Source organism: Cyprinus carpio, chromosome B2 (genome assembly GCF_018340385.1).
Source record: "Cyprinus carpio isolate SPL01 chromosome B2, ASM1834038v1, whole genome shotgun sequence".
Lineage (NCBI taxonomy): Eukaryota > Metazoa > Chordata > Actinopteri > Cypriniformes > Cyprinidae > Cyprinus > Cyprinus carpio.
In genome coordinates this window covers 31453576-31470952 of record NC_056598.1, presented here as the reverse complement: position 1 = coordinate 31470952, position 17377 = coordinate 31453576, and the positions used below count along the sequence as shown (strand labels likewise).

Below are 17377 nucleotides of genomic sequence, written 5' to 3'. Positions count from 1 at the left end.
TGAGTACGTTTGCACGCAATTATAATGAGATTCAGACTATACTGAGATTAAACTTTACCTACTATAATCGTGTTCAGATATGTTGTAATCCCTGCTGAATAAAAAACAAAAACAATAAACACCATCACTAAATTAGTAGCGGCTTTACTGGTTATAATGGAACTTGGATTGGTTTTAATGGAAACTGTAACTAGGCCTACCGGTAGCCTACACTACAAAAAAATATAATTTTACTTGTTTTAAAGAACAATATCTAAACAATCTTGAATCGAGATGCATTTACTTGACAGTTAAAATAATTTAAGATTTAAGTCTTGTTTTCTAAAAAATTAAAAAATAAATAAAAAAAGATCAAACCTTTGTTAGTTTTGCTTAAAATTAGATTTTAAGATTACTTAATTGATTGTGAATTAAGATTATTTTTATTACCCCACTGGCAGATATTTTTTACCCATTTTAAGCAAAAACTAAAAAAAAAAAAAAAAAATTATTATTATTATTTTTTTTTTTTTGCAATACATATTTGAAATGTATGCTAAATATAAAGAGTGCAGCTCAATGAAATATATTTCTGAAATTTGAAATACAGTATTCAACAACTGAAGTGGATCAAAAAAAAGTTCCTAAGACAAGAACGCATTTGGTTTTAAGTTTTAGGACAACTTTGCTGAAAGGTTTTGATCCACTTCAAATGCTGAGTTTCAACCTTTATACTAAAATATATTTCAAAATGTATGTTAGGAGCAAGAAAATATCTTTGCAATCTTACACAAAACTATTATATATTTTTATATTGTAATATATATATATATATACTATTATATTATGAGTACAATAGATCAGTCGAGTTTATTTTCCAACTCCAGACTTTGAGGTAATGTTATATTTAAGACCAAAAACAAACTCAGAAAAAAGACACACTCACTTCCCTCCATACAGAGGCGTGTGTTGGCCCGGCTGGTGAAGTGGGTTATATTTAACTAGTGTTAACCCTGTGGAATGTCAAACTCAAGCTCAGATTACAAACACACTCTCTTCCCTCGTTACAGTCTGTCTTAACGAGCACAAACACAAATCCACAAGCGCAGATGCTTTCTCTTGAGTTTCTTTGTAATTCTCATTCATGTGTAATGCGTCTATCCCTTAACTAATACTAACCCGTGCCTTAACTAGCAGTGCTGGAGAATTCAGAGCGAAGGCATGAATCAGAAGATCAACAGATCAAAAGCAAAACCATTAAAGTCATGCAAAGACTCGAGAGACTTCACAAAAACTAACACAACTCATTAAATGACAGTTAAACAAATGTGAGCTAACTAACGAGAGCAGGAACTAATGGAAATAAAAAGAAATGCGAATTTCTTATTTGCAAGTCACTTTGAATAGAAGTTTCTGCTTAATGAATAAATGTAAATATGATCTAAAGAATCTGTATTAATATAATAAAAAACAATCAAACATTAATATAAAATAAAAAAAAACATTAATACACCACAACATCACATACAACATCATACATTCATACGTTCCTTGTTACTAGAAGCTAACATTAAGATTTCACAAGATCAGATACTGCACGTGTCTTTGCTGATCCACAGTCATTAGACGTCTCTCCTTCGAAGAGCAATATCTCTGAATCTACCGGTGAAGATGATATTTCAGGAAGATTTATCGATCAGTAATAACAATAATCTGACAGCAGTTATATGATGATTAGAGTTTCACAGGTGATCTTGACTGAACAAACTCTCATCCAGGCTCTTTCTGCTGTAACCCTGCTAACACACACGTGTTGAGATCGTTCACGTTCAGTTATGAAACCTTATGTTCTCTGAACATTCAAAATATCATGTTTAAAAAGTTTTAAAAACACTGTGTGAAGGGAATGTTTATGGAAGCATGTTTCCACTACTGAATAAAAAAAAAAAGGTTATTGCGACTTTTTTCCCCTAACAATTCTGACTTTTTTTCTTCGCAATTCTCACTTTTTTTCTCGCAATTCTTTTTTTCGCGCAATTCACACTTTTTTTCTCGCAATTCTTTTTTTCTCGCAATTCTCACTTTTTTTCTTCGCAATTCTCACTTTTTTCTCACAATTCTTTTTTCTTGTAATTCTGACTTTTTTCTTCACAATTCACAATTTTTTCTCGCAATTCTTTTTTCCTCGCAATTCTCACTTTTTTCTACCCAATTCTCACTTTTTTCTTCGCAATTCTCACTTTTTTCTTCGCAATTCTTTTTTTCTCGCAATTCTCACATTTTTCTCTGCAATTCTCACTTTTTTCTTCGCAATTCTCACTTTTATCTCACAATTCTCACTTTTTTTCTCGCAATTCTTTTTTTCGCGCAATTCACACTTTTTTTCTTCGCAATTCTTTTTCTCTCGCAATTCTCACTTTTTTCTCCACAATTCTCACTTTTTTCTTCGCAATTCTCACTTTTTCTTCACAATTCTCACTTTTTTCTTCGCAATTCTTTTTTTCTCGCAATTCTCACTTTTTTCTCTCAATTCTGACTTTATTGCAATTCTGACTTTTTTCTCGCAATTCTCACTTTTTTCTTGCAATTCTTTTTCTCTCGCAATTCTCACTTTTTTCTTCGCAATTCTTTTTTTCTTGCAATTCTGACTTTTTTTCTTCGCAATTCTCACTTTTTTCTTCTTTCAATTCTTCGCTATTCTCACTTTCGCAATTCTTTTTTTCTCTGCAATTCTCACTTTTTTCTTCGCTAACCTCACCTCAATTCTGACTTTTTTTCTTGCAATTCTCACTTTTTTCTCACAATTCTCACTTTTTTCCTTGAAAAAAAAGACAGATGGAAATGGGCTTCCATAAAGATAAAAAGTCACAATTACTTTTTTTATTATTTTTTTTTTTCCAATCAGTGTTGGAAATGGGCTTCCATAAATATTCCATTATACCATGTTGCAAAAATCACGGGAACGTTACTCTTGAATGTTCTCTGAAACAAATAACATTTAAAAAACTGTAGACGAACATCCGACTGAAACGTTTCAGAAATAAAACATTTCACGAGAAATTGAATAAATAATGTTTTTATGGTAACATTTCGAGCACATTATTAAATACCAGGTCATTCTGAATCACATTCTATTATTGTTACTGGAAGAATGACTTTGTTTATTTCTTTCTCAGTATTTTTGTCTGGTTTTCCCGTACAAACAGTATAACACAATATTGTCTGTTTTTGCTCTGTTTTGCCAATAAAAATTTTATCTATAAACTAAAGCCACAGCAGAATTGTTGTGCATCTCATAGATACACAGCTGTGTTTAGTTTTTTGATTGAATCTGCGTTTTTCGAATCGGGTGAACCAATGATTCAAAAGCCCATTCATAAAGTGAGCCGTTTACTGAATTCCTGAATGAATCAGCCGTTTGAACGAATCGAATGAATGACTCATAAAGACATTTACCGCAACCTGATGGCAGTTTTAGTTTCTTATTTAGAGTATTATTTCATAAAAATAAAAAAGGGGGGAAAAACACTTTAAAGGTATTGTTCACCCCAAAAAAAATTAATTATGTCATCATTTACTCAAACCTGAATGACATACTTTCTTTTGTGGAACATAAAAGAAGGTATTTTGAAGATTTGGTTACCAACGCATGAATGAAAAAACTGAGATGTTTCTCAAATTATCTTCTTTTATGTTGAATAGTTTATGTAAAGCCGTTGTAGCCTAAACGTGTAATAAATTTTATGTTAAATGAAATAAATTATTTCATTCTTTTGGGGGTATTTTCACAACCAAATGTAGTTTGTGATTAATTAGATTAATTAATCAACACATAATGTAATTCATAAAATGAAAAAATTGTATCAACTGACTAGGGGTGTAAATCGGATGGTTCGTCACGATACGATATGATATCGATTCTCATACCCAGCGATATGATATTTCCGATACCTCAAAAAATTCTACGATACGATTACGATTCGATTCGATACAGGAGTATATCGATCGATATATCGATATTTTATATCCATTTTAAACAACCATCTACATTTTTATTAACTCACAAATGCAACCAAACTATATAACAAGAACATTTATCTGAAAATTTTACATTCTGTACCTCAGTTGGGACATTTACAACAACAACAAAAAAAAAATAGGCCTACACATTTTTTTAAATAATAAAGAAAATAAACAATTGGAAAAACAATTCTGGCTGCTACTATGGGCTCAGTGCTAAAAATTCTAACTACAAGTACAACAAAACTACACACAGTTCAATAAACAGTGCTTTTCAGGTTTTTCAGATAAGTCAAAAATTAATTTTCAGGTAACGTAACGCTACAGAAATGTAATATACTAATCAAATGTAAAATAACTGCACAGTCTTCATGCTATAAATTAAATATAGATGAATCATTTCTGATGTTATAACGGTTTTTAGTCGTCAGGAGCAGACAGAATTAGATTTATTATTAGTTTGCTTTCACTTTAAGAACGAAGCACGGATTTAATATACTGATACACACGCCTTTTCTTTCTCAACTGTTTACGTTAAGACATATGCCTAACGACTGTGTTTACTAGGATATTCGCCAAAATGCGCATTTTGATTGTGTCTGTATTTATTCATCCATGCACAAAAAAGCGGAAGAGAGAGAGCTCGATGTAGTATTCACGCGGTCTAGACGCGGCTGTCTGTGTGCGTGCGCGCGCTTCAGATGTGTGCGCTGAAAACCTCTCACACAGCGCTCGACTGTTCCGCAAACAATCTCGAGCGTCTTTAATGCTTCACCTTTCTGGCAAGGGCAGTCCTTATATCGAGTCCTGATACGCGAGTTTGAGCGAGAATGCACGCGTTGGCGGTAATGCATAGACAGACATTATGTGAATATGAGGACAGTGCCAAATAAGGTGCCTATTTATACTACAGATATCGATATTTTACGTGTGGCATCGATGCATCGTATCGTCAGACATCGTATCGATTTATAGATCCATATATATATATATCGATTAATCATTACACCCCTACACCCCTACAACTGACTAATAAATATCATGAATATATATATATATATAAAAAAATACCCACCTTTTTCATTAACAGACAATACCTCCAGATCAGGAACTCTCCTCCCCCTCAGCTGACACAGGTTCCTCACCAGGCCTCACTGGTGCTTCGCATACCCACCATGGTGCTATGAGAATGCATGAAGCGTCTTAGATGATTGCAGACTCACAGGCTGTTCTTCAGTGCTGCTGGCTCATGTGTAGAAATCTGTTTTTGGCCAAGCCCATCCTGAGTACTTCAAATTGATGCTTTACAGTCCCGTAAAGGTGAAAAGGTGGTCAGATATGATGAACGACGCCTGCAGAACTCAGTTATGACAGCACTGAAGTGAAAACGATGGCAATGGAAGGGCTGTTTCGTATGTTCATGTTGAATTAATTGGCAGAACTACTGTTCACGCACTGCTGGCTCTTTGTTCTCGCGGATATCTGCCACATTATATCTGATCAAACACTATCATTGAATTTGATCAGTAGTAAGTGTATCTTTTATTCGTGCATGCATTAGTATTTTTTTGTCCTAGCACACATCACCCCATTCACATATGAAGGATCCACTGGGATCAAGCACCACGTAGTGACTGATTTGTTTCACTGCAGCCCAATCAGAGCAGTGGGTCACAAAGCATGTTTATTGTGAATGAACAATATGAGGTATGTAAAGGAATGTATATATGATTTGATGGAATAGTCCCTGTATCTGTGTATGTATGTAAAGCTTAAAGTATTTTTACAAAACTTGGTTCTATTATATTATGCATACTATGTTTGCTTATATAAAATTATTTGGGTATTCACTTCAATAAATAATTGACAAATAATCTCATATTTTTGTCACTTTTTTGCTATGATAATACATCTTAGCAGGGCTGTGAACAGACCTAAAAATGTAAATGTCCGTAGAAATTTCCACCTAATTCAACTTAGAAACTATAATCATATTGGCTGTACAAGTCATTTCAACTAACTTAAAAAAAAAAAGAAAATGTGTTTTGTTAAATCTTGAATAACTTAAAAATTAAAGTTGAAATTGGTTAAATTATTTGATGAGTTTAAGTAATATATGTTGCCATCACTTATTTATCTTATTTTGTACAGTTAATGATACAAAATATCCATGTTGTCTTCTCTGAGAACCTGCAGTGAACACTTTTCAATATCTTGCCATAGTGGGTTTCTACTTAAATGTGTACATTTTACTCAATTCAGTAAATCAATGACAAAAGTCAAGAGTCAGGTTGATGTCCAAATGTTACTAGAATTGCACAATAATAAAACAACCCATGAAAGAAAAAACATCTCCATGAAATCCCCTTTTAGCTGTAAATAGATCTGAGCTTTGCTTTCATCGTGACTTGCTAAATGACTAAACTATACAATGATGACAGAAGCATTTAATAATCAAACGTTAAAATTTTACACACGAACAGATAAACTAATCATTATGACTGATGTATTTCGCAGTCATCATATGTAGACTATAGCTATTCTTACAAAAACTAAACCTCAAAAACATTTTTGGGACCTATTTTAAGACAGTTGAGCTAATAAGTAACTTAAAGCAAGCAAAGCAGATAGGCTGTTGATTTGGCTGACAAAACAAATGTCTGGCCTGTTTTTTGAAGGAGCAAACCGTCTATGATGGCACGTTTATTTTTGCTCTGTATACTTCATCTATTCGTCTGCATCACTGTCCAGGAAAGTGTGTAAGTTGCATTTTACATCATTTAAAATATAAATACTGGTCTGTATTATCAAAAAGCAAAACAAAAAAACAAAAAATGAAAAGTTAACTAAACGTAACCTTCTGTACACTTGTGAGTAACCCTTCATGTTTGTCTGAAATAGGCATTTATTTTTTAAATTGTTTGTTTTTTCACATCTGCCAAGCTCTGAAAGCAACCCACAGACACAAGTATCTGTTTTGTTTTACAGATACTTAATCACTGCACCTAAACTGCTGCGACTCGATGCTTCGGAAAAGGTGGTGGTGCAGTTGTTTGGTTATGACAAGGAAATGACAGTAGATCTTCACCTAAAGAACACACTAGCACCAAGTTATAAACAATATGCGTCTCAGTCCCTGAAGCTCAACGCTGAGAATAACTATCAAGCTTCAGCTACTTTACGGGTGGGACTGCAAATTTAAGATCCCAGAAGATATTTTTGTATGATTTTTGTTTGTTTGTTTTTTTAACTTTAAAATGTTGTTTTTATTTACAGTTACAAAACATGTGAAAAGTGTTGCCGTATTTGATTTTATTCATGAATATGTTGTGAAAATGCTTCTTTTTTTTCTTCTTCTTCTGTTTCCCAGATAATGGCTACAGATTTCCCTAAAGAGGACAATTATGTCTACCTTCAGGCGATTTCCTCTGCTTTCACTGCACATGAAAAAATCCCAGTCACTACTGTTAACGGGTTTCTCTTTATCCAGACTGACAAGCCGCTATATACACCCGAACAAGAGGGTCAGTATGATAAAAAAATATTTTGTGTAAGAGCACAAGTTGTATGAAGAGAAAAGGCTTGGAATAAATAAAGATGGAGTGCATAAGCAAAGAGAGATTCACCTCAAAACAATCCTTTCAATCTGTTTGTTTTCTTAGTACAAGTGCGTGTTTACTCCTTCAACGAGGAGCTGAGGAAATCTAGACGAACCGTCACCCTTACATTCGTGGTGAGTGTCTCTCTTCACAACCTCATACCTCACGTGAATTATGATTTCTATATGTGATAACCTTGTTGACGTTTCAACTTCCTTTTAGGACCCTACTGGTATCAAAGTAGAGATGATTAATATGACAGACATCAATGGAGCAAAACCACTTCTTCCACCTTTCAAAATACCTTTAAAGCCAATGTAAGACACACAGTCTATTAGTTGATCTGATGTTTAAATGCTTATTAGCAGTGTTGGGGGTAACCCTTACCAAAAAGTAGTATACTTCAAGTTTACTAGTTTATTTTAATTAACAAAAAGAATATACAGTACAGACCAAAAGTTTGGACTTAAGTAAAGTTCAAGTACATTTAGACTTTTTAAAATAATAGTAAGTATAAGTCAAAAAATACTTAAATGTCGTTTTGTAAGTATATTTCTGAGAAGTACATAAAGCCCATTTCTGAGAAATATATTAATATAAAAAGTAAAATTTATTCTAAAAGCATACTTTACTATATTTTTAGTTTTTAAAAGAAGAAAGAATACTAATAGCACACTTGAATAAACTTCTTTTTTTTTACTTTTCAAAGTATAAGGGAAGGCATTACAAGTAATCTGAGTTACGTAATCAGATTTACTTTTTTAATGATCCTAAAAAATTCAAGTAACTAGTTTTTCCCATTTACAGACTCACCATTCACCCTTCCTCAATATGAGTTACTTTTTTATGTAACATCAGTTACTTTGTTTTCCCATTTATTGACTGACCAGTCATCTGTCCCCACATTGGGAGAAATGGGAATTAAAGAGGCATTGTGTGCGCTGTGTGAACATAATGTAGTTCTAGACTAAATGTGAATATGCATTAATTTATCCCACTCACAATAAAAAAAAAAAAAATTAGTATTCATCAAAATGAATTCAAACAGTGAAATGCGAACTCAGAATATGACGCAAACCTGCAATAATTAAATATGTTAAATAACACAAATGTATCTAATCCCATTTTATTAACTAATGTCTTTGCTGCTGACCTTTGATCCAGTTCAACCATACTAATAAGCAAAAATGACTTTAGATAAACTAACAATTGTGCTTGATTGTTTTGTTTTGTTTATTGCTAAAGTGTTGAACCTTCGTCTCCTGTGTTCTACTGTGCAGACGCCAATTTACTTCTCCTTCAGCCTGAGGCTTATTCATTACACTTTTAAGTGTGAAAGGGCTTTTATACTTGCTATAAACAGAACTTCTTATATTAAAAACAATCAAGCCCTGCTCATATTTAAAAAGTATGCAAGTAAGTAAGTAATGCAAAAGTAACATAACACATTACTTTCCGTAAAAAGTAACAAAGTAATGTAATTAGTTACTTTTTTAGGGAGTAACGCAATATTGTAATGCTTTACTTTTAAAAGTAACTTTCCCCAACACTGCTTATTAGGAATAATAGTGACACTGCTGAAGGCCAGCTTGCTTCTGAATTTCTATGGCGGTCCAGGCTAACTATGGTAGTTAGTTCCATTGAAATCAATTGGTAACGACGAAATTGCAACCATATTTGTTTTTGGAAACGCACCCCTGGTAAGTTCTTGTTAACCAGATGAAGTTTGGTGAGAAATGAAAGTCTTGCTGGTGAAGCTATTACAGAAGAATGTTGAATGCAGGTCTATTCATTACTTTTTCTCTGTATCATTTTTTTTCACGATATAAATCTCATTAGTTACGGAATCTGGAAGATTTTGGCCACCTGTGCAGACACTTTTGAAACCACTGCCACTGCCGAGTTTGAGGTCAAAGAATATGGTAAGAATACGGTTGTTTAAAAAAAAAAGTGTTAGTAGACATTCAGTTTCCATTATATCTTAAATCTATGTTTTTCAGTGCTGCCTAATATTTCACTTCACATTCAGCCCGAGGCCAACTACGTCAGTGAGAAAAACTTTGAATCTTTCCAATTGAAGATTTCAGCCAAGTATGTTTTTCCTGTTTTATTTCAGTAAAAACATTACCTTTAAAACACAAGAAATCACTGTTGAAAATAAATGCTATTCGTTTTGAACTTTCTGATAATCAAAGAATAGTGTAAAAACGAATCATTTCCACAAAAATATGAAGCAGCACAACTGCTTTCAACATTGATATGTGCAGCACAACTGTTTTCAACACTGATAATAAGAAATGTTTCATGAGCAGTAAATCATCATACTAAAAATATCTCTGAAGATCATGTGACACTGAAGACTGGAGTAATGATGCTGAAAATACAGCTGCACATCACAGAAATACATTACATTTGAAAAACTGTTAGAAAAAAGTTTTAAATTAGAACATTTTAAGTTAGAAAACGATTTTAAATTGTAATAATATTTTATATTTTGCCATTGTTGAAAATTGTTTAAATTTGTCTATCTGTGCTGGCAGGTATGTTCATGGAGCACCAGTTAGTTCGGCAGATATTTCCGTGACGTTCGGATACAGTTCTCCAGATGAAACTGTCATGATACCAGCAACCCTTTCAAGATACTCGGTCAGTGTGCGCTCAACAAAACATTTTAAAATATTTGAGGTCAGAGAATACATTTTTTTTCGGCTTTCATTTTAGCTGAGAAATGGAATGCAAGAAGTCAACTTAAACATCAAGTCAGCTTTGTCAACCATGCCAGATGGGCCTCAAACTCTGAGCGCCATGAAAGAAAACAGCTTTCTTCAAGTGAGAGTTTTGTTACAAGAATCAACTGGTAGGTCCGGTTAGTTCCACAGACACAGGAGTGTGTTATCCAGATTGAACCCATCAAGCAAATAAATGTGACAACCATTTAACAACGCTGGAAACCCCTCTTCATTGTCAGGTGGTATCACCCAGGAAGCAGTGCTCTCAAATGTGAAATTTGTGGAAACTCCTTTTACACTGAATCTGATTGCAACCCCTCCTTTTATCAAACCGGGTCTACCATACTCTATGAGAGTAAGAAACCTGTCTTCTCAAGTCATTTTATTATATTAGAACAAACGTACATATACATAAATGTTTCATCCATCCTAACATTTTGGTGACATTTTGAAACCAGGTCTTGGTGAAGGATCCTTTGGGTCAACCAGTGCAAGGTGTGTCAGTCACGACCAGGGCAACAATAACCACAGCTGACAATCAACATCACACCCTCCAATTCTTAGGGCACGAGGATACATTGAACGTGACAAGTCGGGGGGATGGAATTGCTTACTTCACCTGTAATATACCAGCTAATGTGAAACAAGCTGAATTCACTGTGAGTTAAACTGTGGCCTCTTTTTTTTGATGGGCCCAATCAGGGAATATTTCAGTCAGTAATAAGAGCTGAGTGATATATAAAAAAGAGTAGGTTAAAAATATAGTGATATATAATCTAATCAGGTAATTATTTATCAAGCAAAATAATATGATATGCTAAATGGTCATTTATATTGTACTCGTTTCAGTTTGAGACAGAAGATCCTTCTTGGAGTCAGGATCCACTTAAACTAAAGGCGGAATCATATGTGTCTGTCAACCATCGTTACCTGTACATCAGTTTACCTGAATCCTCAGTATTTGAAGTCGGACAGTACATTTCCATCAGTGTTTTCTTTGATTTTCGTGACTTCCTTTCTCTGAAGACCTTCAGCTACCAGGTAAAATACGTTTAGATTCATGCATTTAGCAGACACTTGTATCCAAATCAGCTAACAAAAGAGGAACAAAATAATAAAAATGCATTGTTACCATCTGAATTAGTCACTACAGATTTCAAGTTATTTAGTTAAGCTTTTTATTTATTAAGCTCTTTTCGATTTTCTCTTTTATGTGACATATTTTTAGTATCATTTTAAGGCTCACATATATTTCTCTAAAACAACTGATTTTTAAACAGATTTTTCAAATCATAGTCATTGTAATTATTAATAGTCATTTGTTGTGTAAACCCGTTCAAAAGTTCAGGGTGTAGGATTTTTTAAAAGAAGTCGCACCAAGGCTAGAATTATTTGAGGAAAAAATACAGTAAAAACTGTAATATTGTGAAATGTCTTTACAATTGAAAATAATTGCCCTCTATTATTATATTTTTTTAAAAATGTAATATATTTCTGTGTTGGCAAGGCTGAATTTTTAGCGTCATTACCCCAGTCTTCAGCGTCGCACAGCTCTTTTAGAAATCATTCTAATATGCTGATTTTCTGCACAAGAAACATTTTTATTATTGTTATAAATGTAAAAAACAGTTGTGCTGCTGATTGCTTTTGTGATAAATTTTTTTTTTCAGGAATCTTCAATGAGTGGAAAGTTTAAAAGAACAGCATTTATTTGAATCTTCTGTAACATTATAAATGTTTTTACTGTCTCTTTTTTTAATCAATTTAATGTATCCTTGAGACTTTTAATATAAGTAGCAATTTCTTTAAAAAATACTAATAGTATAATAATTGTACTAATCCAAGCTTTTAAATCCACGTATGCTGTAACACAGTCCATCTGAATGACACATATGTTATAGTTTAATTGGGGCTTCACTGAATTCAGTCTATATTTGTTCCAGTGAATCATCTACTATGATGCAATCATTTTTTTTCTCAGATCATTTCCAGAGGAAAAGTTGTGCAGTTTGACACGGTTAAGTGGGACGGTGTAAAGAATCAGAACCTCAACATTAAGATCACGCCTGACATGGTGCCGTCCGCTCGGCTAGTAGTGTACTACGTCCTGTATGGGGAGGAAAAAGCAGAGCTGGTGGCAGACTCCACGTGGATTGATGTGAAGGCTAAATGTGTTAACAATTTAAACGTAATGCCTTTTTCTCTGCCATCGGTAATTGTGAAGTGTTTCATCATGATATTGAAACATTGTGAAATCATGACTCATCTAAATATATTTCAGGTAGACATATCAACTCCCGACTCACAGCATGTCTACAAACCCAAAGATGAACTCAAATTAAGAGTGTCAACTAAAAGCAGAGAAGAGTCACTGGTGGTCTTTTCTGCTGTTGATACGGCCCTGTACAACCTAAAATCTTATGACAAGGACCCTCTAAAAAAGGTGAAATAGAGGATTTGTACAAGTTGTATACAGTCGAATATTATGTTTTTTGAGTAAATGACAGTAACATCATGTGAATTATGCTTTTAAAGATGAGAACTACAAGTTAATATCATGATACAAATGTTTCTCATTGTCACAGGTGCTACAACATGTTGAGCGAAGTGATTTGGGTTGTGGAAGAGGAGGCGGAAAAAATAATGCTGATGTATTTGACCGTGTCGGCCTTATGTTCATCACCAATGCAAACGCCAAAACCTCTAGCACAGGTACATGCTCATTTTAAAGTTAATATGTATGATTTGTTACATTAAAACATCTTACTATAGCACATGATAATTTTCTGAAACACTGGCAAATGCATTCTCTGTTTTGTTCTCTCTTTTTTTTTTTTTTTGTAGAGGGGGTTTGCTCCGACTTGGTTAGGCCGAAGCGTTCAGTTGACCTGGCACAAACGTTTGAACAAATGGGTCTGTTTGCAAGCATTTTATGTCTGAAAAACAGTATAATCTAAACCTTTTTTAATCATAGCGACATCATCAAAATACATTTATGCCCACCTGTTTGTTCTATAGCCAAATCCTTTGGGTTGTACCAGCATTGCTGCACCTCTGGGACACAGAGTAGCTTGATGCTTGAAACCTGTAAACATCGTTCAGAAAGATTGTCTTTTCCTCCGTAAGGAACATTCAAGTCCTTTTAAATTAAGTCTGTTTAATTTTACTCTTACATGAAATCATATTTTAAAGATCTTTTCTAAATTGAATGTTATATAAATTATAAATAACAATTTAATTTTATTTCAATCTATTTGTTTTGTAGTGCCATTGTTGCATAAACACCTAATACATATTACTCATAAAAAATAAATTTTTTGTTATTAATTAATAAACATGATTATAAATATCGACTTACTATGCAATTTTGTTCTGGAGCGTATAATTAGATATTGCTACTGTAAGTAATTTCATAATAAGATCATGTCATAACAAGATAAGATAATAAACTATATATTATACTTATAGACATGTTTGTTTACACTGTGTAAAGTGTTCCAGTGAATCATTTCATATGACATTTCATTTCATCTTTCTGAAAAAATCTAGAAATTTTGATATGAATCAGAAGAAGCGGTGTGCGTATGCTTTCATGAAATGTTGCGTCCAAGCTATAAAGCTCCGTCAAGAGAATGTGGATAAAATCATACTAAGTCACTCAGGTTTGGGTGTTTCTCACATACATCATCATAATGAACTTCTATAGTAACTTTAGATGACTAACACATATAAAGGCAGGATCTAAAGTTCTCTGTTACACAATGCAGCAACTGACTTTCTGCTGGATGCGATGCCACCTAAGATTAGGAGCTACTTCCCTGAGAGCTGGTTATGGGAGGAACACACCAGCAAGTAAGAAAACTTTCTGAACCCTAATCCCTTCTGTCTAATCGATAATCCTAATCTTTATATAAAAAATATGAAAAATATTCTTTACAAAATATATATAATTATATTATTGCTTTATTACACGGATTTAAAAAAAAACAACAATGACATAAAATGACTCTCTGAAAACCAATTTAATCTGTTTTAGGTCTGGCTCAGTAAGCATTACCAAAATTATTCCAGACACACTGACTACATGGGAGCTGAAAGCAGTTGCGGTATTCAGTGAGGGTGAGTTAACAAGCTGTATTTAAATTATTTGTTTTAGCGTCACCTTGTGGCTGAAAAGGGAATCACATGCATCTAAATTGCTATCAGATAGGCTGAAATAACATTAACTATTGTGTCTGATCTACTTATTATGTGAATTATCTACTAATTAACTACAGTAGCACATTAAACCTATGAATAGTCCATTCGAAAATGTAAATGCTGTCATCATTTACTCATCCTCATGTCATTGCAAGTCTGTATGACTTTCTTTCTTCAGTGAAACACACACACACACACACACACACACACACACACACACACACACACACACACACACACACACACACACACACACACACACACACACACACACACACTTGTTTCTTGTCCATATAATAAGAGTCAAACAGAACCAAAACTATTTAGTTCCCATCATTTTGGTTATCAACATTCTACTATATATATATGTCAATGGTCGTCTTTTGGACAACTGTCAAGTCAGCAGTCTTCCCCATGATTGTGTAGCCTACAAAACTAGACTGAGAGGCCATTTAAGGGCTTTTCAGGTGTTTTGAGTTAATTAACTGATTAGAGTGTGGCAACAGGTGTCTTCAATATCGAACCTTTTCACAATATTCTAATTTTCTGAGATACTGAATTTGGGATTTTCCTTAGTTGTCAGTTATAATCATCAAAATTAAAATAAATAAACATTTGAAATAAATCAGTCTGTGTGTAATGAATGAATATAATACACAAGTTTCACTTTTAAAAAAAAAAAAATTTTGATGATATTCTAATTATATGACAATCAAATTAAAATACAAACACATATATAGATAAATTTATAAATATAATTTTGCTCCACTGAAGAAAGAAAGTCATACAGAGTTGGAACGACAGGACTGTGAGTAAATGATGATAAAATTTACATTCATTCATGCACTGACCCTCCAATTAAATATATATAGTAACTATATATTAATATTAAATAAAATACAAACAGACAGAACAGAATACTGTATCCCAGTATGTGCTCACCTGGACCTTACATCACCTTACCTGTGATTAAAGAACCGAAAGTAATTACAGCCACTTTTTTTCATCTTCTTTTCTACTTTTACTCATTATTCAACTGGACTGACAAAAGTTAAGATCCTTTAAACAAAATTGAATTAACATGCAAATTGATTGAATCTGTTTCCAAGATGATAACAGAATGCAACCCACATGCCACATAAGTAGGACAACAAAATACTGTTTATAAAGTAGCATTTCCAACCATATGCATAAACTTCACAAAGACAGTGTTCATAACCAACAATGTATTCTGGAAATCATTGCCGTGTATTGTGCATGCAGATATTTGTTTAAGGTGTCTTGGGTTAGAATCTCAGACTCTCCTGTTCCTTTGGCCAGGGATCTGTGTGTCAGAGGAAAAGATTCAGGTGTCCCAGGACATTAGTGTGGATGTACCCTTGCCTCATTCCATGGTTCGTGAAGAGCAGATTGAGCTCAGGGGTTCAGTCTACAATCAGCATTTGTCAAGAACTGAGGTATAAGGTTCAGTTCTTAATCAGGAGGATGACTTTAAACAGAAATTATACACAGCAAAATTGCAAGTGTTAATTCAACTCTAGCAGACTTAAAATAAACTCCGAAAAAGTGTGCATATTGTCCCAATCTTTTCAGAGTTACATGTTTAACACAATGAATGAGTTATATGAGTTAAAAAACAACTCTGGTCCACACCACAGAGTGTTGATTTTTCCCTAACACCAGTGTAAAGATTTACAACTTAACACCTCTCCAGTACTCTCCTGCACAGCAAAAAAGCCAGTGTACAATTAACTCAATTCAAGTCAAATTTAACACTCCTGGAATGTATATATGACAATAAATTAATTAATCCACAAATCAATACATGTTTGCATTTATTTAAATTGAAACATTGTAACTTTATCCCTGCACCAAAATGTCTTCACATTCAGTGTTTCCAATACATGTAAACAACATGTTCTTACAAAAATTAAAACAATGTCAAAGCAAATCAGTGTAAAGGCACAAAATACATATTCTTATTTGGTCCATATGTATTCTGGATTTCATTATGTTTATCCACCTTTTTCCTCACAAAAAAAAAATTCCATCCATAAATAAACAAAACTTCCGTAGCGTCCGGTCTCATTTGCGTCCAGCTATTTTTAGCTGTACAAAACAGTTCATTTTGCTGCTTGATATTGACAATTGATGTGTCCTCTCATACTATTTTAATCTGTTATCTATATTAAGAACACACTTGTTTGTAATGCAAACAGTTTTACCGTTTACTGCTTTGTTTTAAGGGTTATTTCACCCCAAAAAATAAAAATGATGTCATCATTTATTTACCTGACAGTTGGTCTCTGTGCATGAGTGTGTGTTTATGAGAATCTAGTAGCAAAGCAATTCAATCTAACTCAACTAGGAAAAGCACACAAGTTGTAAACAATCAAGATTAATAAAAACATAGCATGAAATACAATATATGTGCTTTCTTCTCTGAGGTTAATACATCTGCTGTGCTTGTTGCATGAAGTTATCTGTCATTTTGACAGTCATAACAACCGAAGCTCCAGTCCGGAGTCACATTTTTATCAATCTTTATTTTTTTTTATTTTTATTTTTCAGAACTTGTGTGCAATTCAGAGTGAACTGAACTAATAGTGTCTCATGAACACACAGTCATGCACAGAGACCAACAATCAAGGCTGGATGTTTGTTAAATAATATGAAAAAGTTCAGTATGTTTCTCACTAAACCGCAGAACACTTGGAATATACATCACATGATACATAAGACCACTCTATTATACTTTTGCTTCTATTTTAAAAGCTTGATGTTATAGACTGACATTATATGGCCAAGCACATTCGAGACATTTTATTTAAATCTCCTTTTGTGATATGA

At 33.4% G+C, this 17377-nt stretch overlaps 1 protein-coding gene across 1 annotated transcript; it reads left to right on the top strand.

Moving 5' to 3' along the window:
* Nucleotides 1–6518: 6518 nt before the first annotated feature.
* LOC109062710 (complement C5) lies at nt 6519–16098 on the top strand. Its single transcript, XM_042719134.1, has 21 exons — nt 6519–6758; nt 6988–7183; nt 7370–7523; nt 7662–7732; nt 7821–7915; nt 9438–9520; nt 9599–9689; nt 10139–10244; nt 10320–10455; nt 10567–10682; nt 10786–10986; nt 11177–11368; nt 12309–12515; nt 12609–12770; nt 12913–13039; nt 13172–13240; nt 13346–13448; nt 13877–13989; nt 14095–14179; nt 14364–14446; nt 15848–16098. Exons 1-21 carry the CDS (start codon nt 6691–6693, stop codon nt 15988–15990), a joined length of 2601 nt encoding a protein of 866 aa, XP_042575068.1. The 5' UTR covers nt 6519–6690; the 3' UTR covers nt 15991–16098.
* The last annotated feature ends 1279 nt before the right edge of the window (nt 16099–17377 follow it).

Excerpts from the sequence above, each read along its gene's own strand:
- LOC109062710 (XM_042719134.1), top strand. The coding sequence starts at position 6,691 with ATGATGGCACGTTTATTTTTGCTCTGTATACTTCATCTATTCGTCTGC. Across the intron at positions 9,521-9,598 it reads GTTTGAGGTCAAAGAATATG|TGCTGCCTAATATTTCACTT; the intron begins GTAAGAATACGG and ends TATGTTTTTCAG. Across the intron at positions 12,516-12,608 it reads AATGTGTTAACAATTTAAAC|GTAGACATATCAACTCCCGA; the intron begins GTAATGCCTTTT and ends AATATATTTCAG.